The following is an 11757-nucleotide window of genomic DNA, read 5'->3' on the forward strand; positions in this document are numbered from 1 at the left end:
TTACACCTGATGCTATTTTGAAAAATATTTTCTAAAATTCATATCTTTTGAACCGTACGTCCGTTTTAAGCGCCGTTTTGAGCGTTGTGTCAATAATTAAAAATCATATATAATTAAATGACATGTTGGGATAGCGTCCGATTTTATTTTAAAAACTCGATTTTATTATTTTGGTGATGTTATACATTGTAGACATAGGTGGTATTATATAACAATGTGATTGATGTGGTTGTGATATGATTGTATTGTGATCGTGGTGATTGTTGTGATAGATATATGATTGATTATTGAATGATGTTGAGACATGTACATACTAATTGGTGATGATAACGGTGAGTTATGGTAAGATGATATTGTTAATCAAATCGGTGATGTTGGTAAGTATGTTATATGTTGCATGCATTCGTGATCATACTTGGTGGCTGAATCCCGATGATATTTTGGATCAGTGGATGGCATAATTCCCATTGTGTGGAATTAGTGTTGGTAGGGCCGTATCTCGATGATGTTTAGATCTATCAGATGGGTTAATCCCATGATGAATTGGTACCACATGCATAGTGTCAGTACATTGCATATATACTGTTATAACATGATTGGAAGGGTTCAAGTGTTATTTAACGGTGATTGTGATTGATTGTATATGATGTTGTTGATGAATGAATCTCTGAAAATCTGAATATGTTATAATTGGGTGATTAATATGCTTATGAAATGTTAATGTTTATGAATTCATAACATTTGTTAATTGTGATGAGACTCACCCTTATTGTTGATGTTTTTCAGATTGAAGAGTAACTTCTTTTGCTTTGGTGAGGATAGCTTATAAGATAGTCCGTTAGTCGTAGTGTCGGTGTCATGCTCTGATATGTAACACTGGGGAATATTTGTTTGAGAGTGTTTGATAACTCTTAATTTTATTCTGGTTGAATAATTTGTTAAGTTTTTGGAGATGATTAACGATGGTTTAATGTTATTCAACTTATGAACTTTTTCCGCTGCGTTAACATGTTTCATTGAATGTTATTTATTGAGTTCCCCGTGATAGCATGACATGTGTTTTTAAAAATATGGTTATGTAGAATTGTATCATCCTTTTTACATGTTACTCTGATTTAATTAATATATTCCGTGGGGGTTTAGAAGGGTGTTACACGATATACTATTTAAACTTGCATCCAACACATGGGTTCATCTAGAACCAAGAGAAAATGGACAACTTTCCTATCAAAGAAGGGAAGATTATACCCACTGGGTGGGGAACAGACAATGATGATGATGCTTGATTCGAATGCTCTAACACTAATTTTTGCCTACTTGACTGAGAATAATTTGAATTCGGCCTTAGAGACTGAAACTTCATAAAGTATGGCACTTGAAGCCATTTTGTCAAAAAATGTTGAAATAACAAAATGACCACTTTGGTCAAACCTCAACTTTAGAAAGTCGGAGGCTCGGATGTATTTATGACGACGAGCCTTTGGGGTTTGAATAAGACTCGATGGATACTACAAAAAAGATGTAGGCACAAGATCCCTTGGAGGAAGTTGACCTAGGTGATGGCACAATTAAAATACCAACATGCACCAGCGCCGAAGTTGAAGCAGGTTTGAAAGAAAAGGTGGTCGAGTTGCTCAAAGAATTTAAAGATTGTTTCACCTGGGATTATCATGAGAAGCCAGGGTTGAGTCGAGATGTGATGGAAATAAAACTACCAATTTGACCCGGTAAAAACCGGTGAAGCAATTACCAAGGATCTTTGCGCCTGAAATCCTATCAAAGATCAAAGAGGAAACTGAAAGTTTGCTTTGGAGAAAGTTCATTAGAATATATAAGTATGTCGACTGAATAACTAATATAGTGCATGTTATTAAGAAAAATGGGAGTCTCAGAGTTTGTATAGACTTTAGAAACTTAAATAATGTTATTCCAAAAGACGAATACCCCATGCATGTGGCAAAGATGTTGATTGACTCAGATGCATGGCATGATTACCTAAGTATGTTGGATGGGTATTCTTGTTACAATCAAAATTTTATTGCTGAAGAAGACGTGCCAAAAACGGGATTTCGATGCCCAGGGGCTCTAGAGACCTACGAATTGGTGGTAATACCCTTCAAATTAAAAAAATGTTGGGGTAACCTATCAAAGGGCCATGAATTCGATGTTTTGTAACTTCATAGATACTTTCATGCAAGTCTAGATCGATGATATTATTGTGAAATTCTCCTCGGAAAATGGTCGCTTAGGCCATCTTCGACAATCCTTTGAAAAGATGAGGAAGTATGGATTGAAAATGAATTCATTAAAATGTGTTTTTTGTTTTCGTGCAGGAGATTTCCTGGATTTTGTGATGCACAAAAAAGGCATCGAGATAAATCCGAACAAAACCAAAGCAATCCTGGACACCAAGCCTCCCTCGAGAAAGAAGCAGCTCCAATCTCTGTTGGGAAAGATAAACTTCATGAGAAGGTTCATCTTAAATCTAAGCTTTAGCATTCTCATCATTACTTCGACTCGAGAAAGATAATGAATTCAGATGGGAAAACGAGCATCAAGAAGCTTTCGATAAAATCAAAGATTATTTAACTAAGCCTCATATTTTGTTGCCTCCTAGCAGAAACAAATGTATGAAATTGTACATATTTGCTTCAGATTCGACATTAGGAAGTATGTTGGCTAATGGGTCTTTGTCTTTTTTACTTGTGTTTCTGCTGAACATCATTTGAGACTTGTGGATGTTAATCTTTTCTCCACAGTTGTCTTGATACTTATTGACAATGTCTAGGAGAGTGTTTGCTTCTTTCTCTTCAGCTTTCCATAAAATCATGCTATTATCTGCAAAGAAAATGTGAGCAACATTAAGGGCTTTTCTGGCTATAGTTATGCCCATGAATTTCTTGCCTTCTTGGGCTAATTTAATTAAATTAGGAAAAATGTCAGCACATGGAATAAAAAGATAAGGGGATAAGGGATCTCCCTATCTTATTTCTCTGGTAGAAGTAATGCTGCCAGTGGATGTACCATTGATTAGAATAGAGAACTTGACCGTAGTGATATGAGATTAATAATATTGTTAGAAAACCCAAAAACAATTAAGGTTTGTTGAATAAAATTCCAATCCAACTTCTCATAGACTTTTTCCATGTCCATTTTAATCGCCACAAAGCCTTTTTTTCATTTATACTTATGGAAGTAGTTGAAAACTTCATAGGCAATGATAGTATTATCAGTGACGAGTCTCAGTCTCTTATGCATAAAAGCACTTTGGTTCTCACTGATGATGGAAGGGTTTAAGTCTCTTGATTATGGTTTTAGTAATAGTTTTCATTATGACACTAGTAACAAACCCGTGCGTACGCACGGGTTTTAGTCTGGTACGCACATTTGTTTATATATTATATTTATTTTTAATAAAATATTAAAAAAGAAAAAAATTAGATCAATAATAAATATTTTTCGCATATAAAAATATTTAATTCAATAATAAATATTTTCCCGTATACAAATATTATTTTTGTTTAAGTATCATTTACAAAAATATATGGATCAATAGTAAATTTTTGTATAAAAATATTTAGATTAATAATAAAAAAATTTCCGTATACAATTTTTGAATAAAAAAATATTAAGATCATAAATATCATTTTTTTTCTATATAAAAATATTTAAATCAATAATAAATGTTAGAATACAACACATTTAAATTTTTCCCGTATAAAAATATTAACTTTATATTGTTATTATATATTAAAAAAATTTATTCAGAAACTTGTTTCATTTATAAAAATACCATCATTTATAAAAACATTTGAATTAACAATACATTTTTTATCTATATAAAAATTGGCTCAAGAAAATATATGTTATAGTACTTGTAATTATATATCTGTCATATGTTATTTTTTTAAATTTTTAAATTTATAAATATTCTTTGTTAAAGAATATGGACTAAAATATTTATAAATATATAATAATTAAATATAATTAAAATCAATTATACAACATATTTGAGAGAGAAAAATCAATTATTTTATCTATACCCATTCAATAAAATAAATATAAATAATTTTAAAACACAATAGATAGAGAAAAATAAAAAACATATTCAAATTAAAATAAGTGTTAACATAAACAAATATTACAAAAATAATACTAATGTTTAAAAAATTTATTGTTTATGATACTATTTAGTTAGTTTTAAAACATAAAAGATAGTTTTAATACTATTTATATCACTTTTATTACAAAATATTGCTGTTACACTTTAAGTTAGCAAGAAAATATAAAGATTATTAGTAAAATAATATGAAAGTGTATTTAATTTAAATTAAATGGTATAAAAAACATGTTTTTAGTTTGTAATAGTACCGTATTTAATATGATTTTAATTATAAATATAATTAAAATTATATATGTGAAAAATTACAGATTCATTTAAAATTAAGATTTTTTTGATAACCTATTTAATTAAATTTTTATCTTGGTGAGAGTGAGTATATTATTATTTCAATGTTAATTAACACAAATAATATTTATATATGTTATAAGTTATTTTTTATTAATAAAATAAATAGAAAAGAAATTAATCAAGTGAAGATCACTAATGATAAAAAGACTGAAATTGTTTGATTTGTTAAACCTACTTAAAGTTTGTTTTTCCGTTGAAACAAAACAATGAACATAAATTAAAATTAATTTTTCAAAATTAACAACTAAATTAAATAGAAGTAAATCACCGTTTATGATACGAACGCAAATGATAAAAATAAAAAATATGCGTTCTTGTTTTTGCCCGTAATAACATTTTAATATTGATTTTTTTTACAGATGAAATTTAAAAGATAAGAATTAATAAAAAAGTTAATATTTTTATATGAGATAAAATTATATTTTAATATTATTTTTCTTTATTGATTCTAAGCTTATAATTTAGTAAAATTAAGTAAATAAAAAGATTATGAAATACTATTTATCAATATGACATCTAAACAAATTCATATATCTTACTGTATCTCACAACAAGAAAGCAATATAAAATTGATAGATAAATGAGGTGAGCGTAGAAAATTAAATTTGATATCAATTTCATTAAATGTTTGATATCACATTTATCAATTTATGTTCTAAATAATTCAATGAAATTAAATGGTTGAAAAATACACTTTATTGTTATATTCCTACACCAGACCAACACATCTAAATAATCAATGACATATTTATATCCTACCCACAAAATATTATTAAGCTCTATTTATACTGGATGCAAACTCTGAACTCGAAAAATCCACCTAATCTGATAACTCAACCTCTTTGATCAAATGTTTCAGAAATATTATCAAACAAAAACCATGTAAATCATCTGAAACAAACTTATTAATATTCTATTTTACTGGTAATTGATAAGCCGGTAAGAACCTATTCAGGTAGTTCACCAATAAGCAAAAACTCAAGGGTCAAAGCCTCCTTTTACTCCATGACTAAGTCCATACATACACATTTTCCACCAATTCCTGGCATTTCCGCACCAACTTGGGTTCAACTACCTGCAACCCAATCATAAGCCTGCATCCAATACAAAAGAATCGATTCAGCCGTGAACATTTTTAGTCCAAAGCATGCTATGAGGTTTCTCAAAATAAATGTAGCTAACAGTCACACACCGAACATGTTACCTGCATAAGCCAAAACTCAAGAATCACAAACCAAATGCCATCACATAAAATTCAGCTCAAACCAATAGCAAAACCATGAATCCAACACTGTATTCTTACCAAACATCCCACAACCAACAGCCCACTGCACAATTCAAAGGCCCCGCACTTCGAAACCGTAACTCCAGCTAACAATGCCGACATAAGTTGTCAAATCTGCACTACATCAGGATGATACTACACCAACATTTATATATTAAAGTGAAAAGGTAACTACTGTTGTATCCATAAAATGTTACTTACCTGCTGCAACAAAAGTATCCTCTTTATAGAATCCAATGTCATTAAATCCAACAAATTGTTGAAATGCCATTTCGTGTCCATTTTATGGGATGTTGTTCAGTATAAAATTGTTTAGCTGCAACATCGAAGAAAAAGTTAGGAGACAAATGCGACAAATTTTCATTTCTATGTAGAAACAATATGTAAACACTATGAATTACAAATGTAAACACTATCAGTTATAAATTTGTGACAGGTTTCGTATTCATACGGCATATAGAAGCTGAGCTTTGCGGAACCATGATAGTTCTTTATGTAGAAAGCTTGGAAAGACATGTTCTTTCTTTGTTTCAATATTATATCTGCATCCAAAGAACAATTCAATATTGGATGCAATTTCATGAAAGAAAAATTGAATAAGGTGATGGTAAAATGATATACTGAAATGTTATATCGGTTAGTTTAACAAAATCAAATGGAAAAAAATGGAAACCAATGAAATATTGAATAATTTGATTGTAAAATCTTTCTTGGATTTATACTTTTAATACATGGAAGTATATCACATTCGCCGAGTCTGTCTTCATGCAATGTGCGTAAATTAGTCCAACTCCACCAGCTTCCTTCACTGGAAGTGCTGCAGAAACAATATCTTGTTGATCCGATACTGAAAAGCATAGAACAATTTTGCCTACTGCCTTTGTTTTATCCATACCATGTTAAATGGTTTGAGGATACCAACATCGCTGCAGTGTCCAACGGAAACGTCTCATTAAACTTTGTAGATAGCCAAACAAACTTTTTATAAAATATAATTAAATATCCATAATCAACCAAACAAATCATTAGATTTAAATTAATGAAATTTCAAAATTGAAAATCACAAACAAATCATTAGAATTAAATTAATGAAATTTCAAAATTGAAAATCACTAAATCTTGAACAACTCGGTGTCTGTTCTGAAGGAAACACCTAGTACATACTTTAGCCAAACAGGAAATCTTCTGCATACAAAACAAAATATGTTATCTTTGAGTAAAATCTTTATCTTTGACAATCCTTCATAGTTTTAGTGATACCCACAAAATCATCAAACCTAATCCCAAATATTGGGGGTTTAAACATATTAACTTCCCTTTTGCTCTCTCTCTACCCACCGAGACAGAAAAGCCCAATTATGCTCAAACATGAGGATTAGATAAAATGAAAGTAACATCTAATAGTTGTCTACAAATATTCACTACACCTGTTTCAATATACCACTCTGATTTCAATATACTAACACATATTTTAAAATACTTTTCCCAAATTTATATTATATGTGAATTCATAAAAATAATAGACCCAAAAAGAGAAATTTATTGTAACCCAGACATAAAATAAAGATTGAAATCATATCTTTCCTGCAGCTAACTTCTGGATCCTAGAGACAATCATAGAAAAAAACCTAATCTAATAGTCTGCAAAAATAAAACAATCAAAGAAAAAATTTAAACTTTGAGATAAATACATTTCATGAGTTTCAACAAATCAACCCCACCTAATGTTGTCTTCATCTTGTTCCTTCTTAACCTACATAAGACCATGTTAGTAATTGAAATAACAACAACATCAAGGAGAAGAATAACATAAGGGTAAGAAACTGAGAAATGCATAGTTTACGTACCTTCGTCGGAAACCACGTTATCACATTCAGCCGCCGATAGATTCTGATTCCATCTTTCTATTTTTCTGTTTTTAACTTATTTTTGGTGTTTATCTTTTGTCTCTCTTAGTTGTGAAAGTAACGAAGATGCATTTATAAAAATAGATGGAGATGTGTTTGTCTTTAGAAGAGAAGAAGAAAAAGAAGGTGGTACATATGTGTGAAGAAGAAGAACAGAGGAAGAGAGAGAAAGAAGAAAAAATTTGGTGGAGGAAGAAAGAGAAAGGGTTTTGAAAATTAAAAGTGATGTGATGAAGTAAACGTGAAAAAACATCAAAAGTAGGTTTGCATTGGTTGGTTTGGAAACAAAAAGACCTATGTGACATCAGCTTTTTATTTATTCCTAACAATCAAAGACAAAATTCAGTAATTATGTAGTTGTAATGGAACAAAGTGACATCATTGGTTGGAAAAAGTAAATTTTGGACAACAAATACCCCTATTTTATACACATGGCAGATATAGAAGCAAGGACATAGTGGTGTTTTCCACAACAATTTCCTTTCTTATATTATAGATTGCATGAGGCTATGGGTTTATAGTCAGTAGGCTTTAAAGGATTGTTATTCTTGGGGATCAGGGTGATAAAAGTGTTGTTCAAATTCTGAGGATTGCTCTAAATCTAATTATTGCCCAACTGTAATTAATTTATGATTTTATTTTGTGTATATTTTTTAAATAAAATCCGCTATTTAAATTAAGAAATGAAGAAGATTCTAATCCAATTTAACTAACGAGTATTTCCTGTTTGTTTTCATTTGGACTCTTATGCAATACTTTATTAGCAACACCCTTTATTTTTGTGTTACTATCATTTGAAAGGGACATAAGGAAGGAAATGATCGAACAGAAAACTGGTTATTTGGAAGATTCCAAATCATTGTTTTTAAGTGTGGAAGTCATTGTCCAAAGAAAAAAAAAGGTTAGGACGGCACATTAAATACTTCTAGACGATGATTAAGGTAATCATGGAAATCATGTCAGCAAAGCATTTACTAACAATAAAGAATATTTCTCTATAGAATAAAAGGGAAAAAATATCTTTATTCCCCTTTCAAAAACGAAATTCATACTAAGATTAAAATAAAATGGGTCTGCTAATCAGTACCCTTACAATGGTTAAGTATTCATAAAAAAAGAAATTTATAGAAAATTTAATATTTCAATTTTCAAGACATTAAATATGCAGATTACTGAGATAAATTTACTATTTTAAAGTCTTAATTAAGGATGGCAAAATGGGCCGCCCGTCACGCCCGCCGCCTGCCCCGCCTTAAGCCTGCCAAAAAACGAGCGGGGCGGGCATGCCCGCAAAATGAAATGGACATAAAAATCATGTCCGCCCCGCCAAGATGGCGGGTTGGCGGGCGGCAGGCTTGTCCGCCTATTTTTATTTTTATTTTTATTCATTTTTTAATAGATTAATAGAATTTTTTTACCTTTTAATTAAATTTTTCACTTATTTTTTAAAATAATTTTCTATAAAAACAACTTTTTAACAAATTTTACTTAAAAAATATTACATATATTTACAAATAAATATATAAAATAAACCATCAAGAATTGAAATTACTATAATTAACTAAAAAAGAGGGAATTTTGGAGGAGGGGCACGCTTTGGCGGGCGGCGGACATTGGCGGGGCGGGCTATGGCAGGTGGCGGGTTTTGGCGAGCAGCGGGCCTAAAATTCCAACCCAACCCGTCATTTTTTGGCGGGTGCGCGGGTCGGCCCGGCGGACCACGACCCATTTTCCACCCCTAGTCTTAACCATTATTGTGAGGGCATTGGTTAGTATTTCCCAAATAAAATTAGTATTAAAGTGTTTCAATAAATCAACTGGGACATCCCATTGTAAAATAAATTTGAATATGCGAAATTATTTATTTATTCATAGGTAAATTTTTTTGTCATTAATCAATTAGATTAAAAAATTAATATTAAAAATAAATTTAAATATTTTATTTCGGTTGATTAAAGATATTACATTTTTAATTAATTTCCATTCAATATAATGTTTTAATTTTTTTAAAATAATAATTAAATGTTTTTTACATTCTAAAAATAATTTATTAAGATTTAAAAAATAATTGGAATTTTTTGTCTGCAATCTTTTATATTTATTTGACCATAACATAGTATTAGTAGTTTTGTTTGACAAGATTACTATTTGAACATATATAATTTAAAATTATATTCTAACATAAAATAAAAATATTATCAAATAATTTAAAATTATATTCTAACATAAAATAAAAATATTATGTGAAAACGTAAAAATGAATTTGAATTATTAAATTTTAAAATAAATGATGAAGATTATGTGTTATTTTTTTCTCTCTTCCATTATTTATTTTATTTTAATAATAAAAAAAGAAAAAATAATGATACATAAATTTTTAAAATCTAATAATTTAGATTTATCCTTATATTCTCACAAAATATTTTTATTTTGTATTAGAATATAATTTTAAATTATATATATGTTCAAATAGTAATCTTGTCAAACAAATACTATGTAAGAGGTCAAATGTTTAAAACAGGGTCAAAATATATTTTTCCCAAATAAAGATTTTACTTTTTTAATAGAAATATTTTAAATATGTAAAATAATAAAGACTATTTTAAATAAGGTGCCACGAAGAGGTGCACTTTTTAAAACAAAAAATAGTTCAAATTATTTTCTCACATTTTATTTTATAGTAATAATCTTTAAACTTGTAAAAGTATATATTATTTGTAGTCTCGCCTTTGTAGAAAAACTAAAGTCTGAGTAAGTGTGAATATTTGATACTGAGCTATATTAATATCTAGGATAATAAATTGTTCTCTTAACACAAGTTCAGAATTAATTGTAAAACGATTTAATTATAGTTTTAGTTTTCATATCTTATTTGAACTGCCAAATTAGTTACTCTATTTAATTTAAACAGTTTTGAAGTCTTTTTTTTTTCACTAAAAAAAATATATGTAGTCCATTTTTTAACTTATACTTTTTATCAATAAAGTTACACAAAAGTTTCTTATATAATGATCTGTCACGACACATCATTTTAACATAGAAATATGGTCAATTTTATGTGTAAAATTGTGGGAGAAGGACTAAAATAATTTAAATTTAAAATAACGAGACCAAAATTGTAAGTTTTTTTTTTTAAACAAAAGGATAAATATATTAAAATAAAAGAGGATTACACAAACACAAGAGGGGGACCACACCAAAATCTCTTAAACACTAAGCCTTAGTCTAGGGATACCATTCTTGTCTAGCAAGTAGTCCTTTGTGATATCCTTATGCACATAGTTAAATCAAGTAATCATTTTGCTATTAAAACCTATATTTTGCCAACGAGATTTAACTTTCCACGGCACTAAGTTACAATTAGTAAAAGCTAGAACAACCAACTTACAATTTGTCTCAACCCAAACTTTCTTCCAATTCATTTGCTTTGCTTTCTCAATAGCAATCACAGTAGTCATAAATTCCGCCACCACCGGAGAGCCTTCCCCAAGAAAGACACTAAAGCTCAAAATGTGATTGGCTTGCGAGTCACGAAAGATACCACCGCAAGCCGCCAATGGACCCTTAGCCATGTCGTATACGTTACACTTAATCCAACTGAAGTACAGAGGACACCAAAGAACATCAATCATAGATAACGTTGCACGGGGGTTGATGTTAATACCAAGAATTTTGAGAAAAGTGAAACAGAGCATAGAGTCATCTCCTTTCTTCTTGGTTAAGTTACCAACCAATTTTGCCCTAGCCATAATGCTGCTAACACAGGATTTCCAATGAGTTTGGTTGTTCTCAAATCTTAGCAGATTTCTGGCTTGCCATATTGATAACACGAAAACGTATCGTATATTTAACTTAATTTACATGCATTATTATTCTATTTTATTTCGATTTTATTATTTTATTTTGTATTATGCCGGTATTTCTATTTGTTTTCAGGAATTTATTTAATCGGAGCTCGCAAAAGAAATAATCGGAAAAAGGGGCTAAAATGAAGAGGAATTGCTTAAAATGACATTTAAATAAGGAGGTGCAAATAGAATAAGCAAAGGCCCAGAACACACGCAAGCCCAACACGCAAGAGTAAGTGGAGCACG

General features: G+C 29.7%; 1 protein-coding gene and 1 long non-coding RNA gene across 2 annotated transcripts; both read right to left on the bottom strand.

Moving 5' to 3' along the window:
• Nucleotides 1–5134: 5134 nt before the first annotated feature.
• On the bottom strand, nt 5135–7849 carry LOC131654926 (uncharacterized). The gene is made up of 4 exons (XR_009299608.1): nt 7604–7849; nt 7478–7509; nt 6208–6573; nt 5135–6072 (listed from the first exon to the last, which is right to left on the bottom strand). It is a non-coding gene; the product is annotated as an uncharacterized LOC131654926 (long non-coding RNA).
• A 3101-nt stretch (nt 7850–10950) lies between these two features.
• Nucleotides 10951–11412, bottom strand: LOC131657572 (uncharacterized). Its single transcript, XM_058926956.1, has one exon. It carries the CDS (start codon nt 11410–11412, stop codon nt 10951–10953), a length of 462 nt encoding a protein of 153 aa, XP_058782939.1.
• Between the last annotated feature and the right edge of the window lie 345 nt (nt 11413–11757).

Source organism: Vicia villosa, linkage group LG3, assembly GCF_029867415.1.
Source record: "Vicia villosa cultivar HV-30 ecotype Madison, WI linkage group LG3, Vvil1.0, whole genome shotgun sequence".
Taxonomy (NCBI): domain Eukaryota; kingdom Viridiplantae; phylum Streptophyta; class Magnoliopsida; order Fabales; family Fabaceae; genus Vicia; species Vicia villosa.

Bases quoted from the DNA above. Each gene is read 5' to 3' on its own strand.
- LOC131657572 (XM_058926956.1), bottom strand. From the start codon at position 11,412: ATGGCTAGGGCAAAATTGGTTGGTAACTTAACCAAGAAGAAAGGAGAT.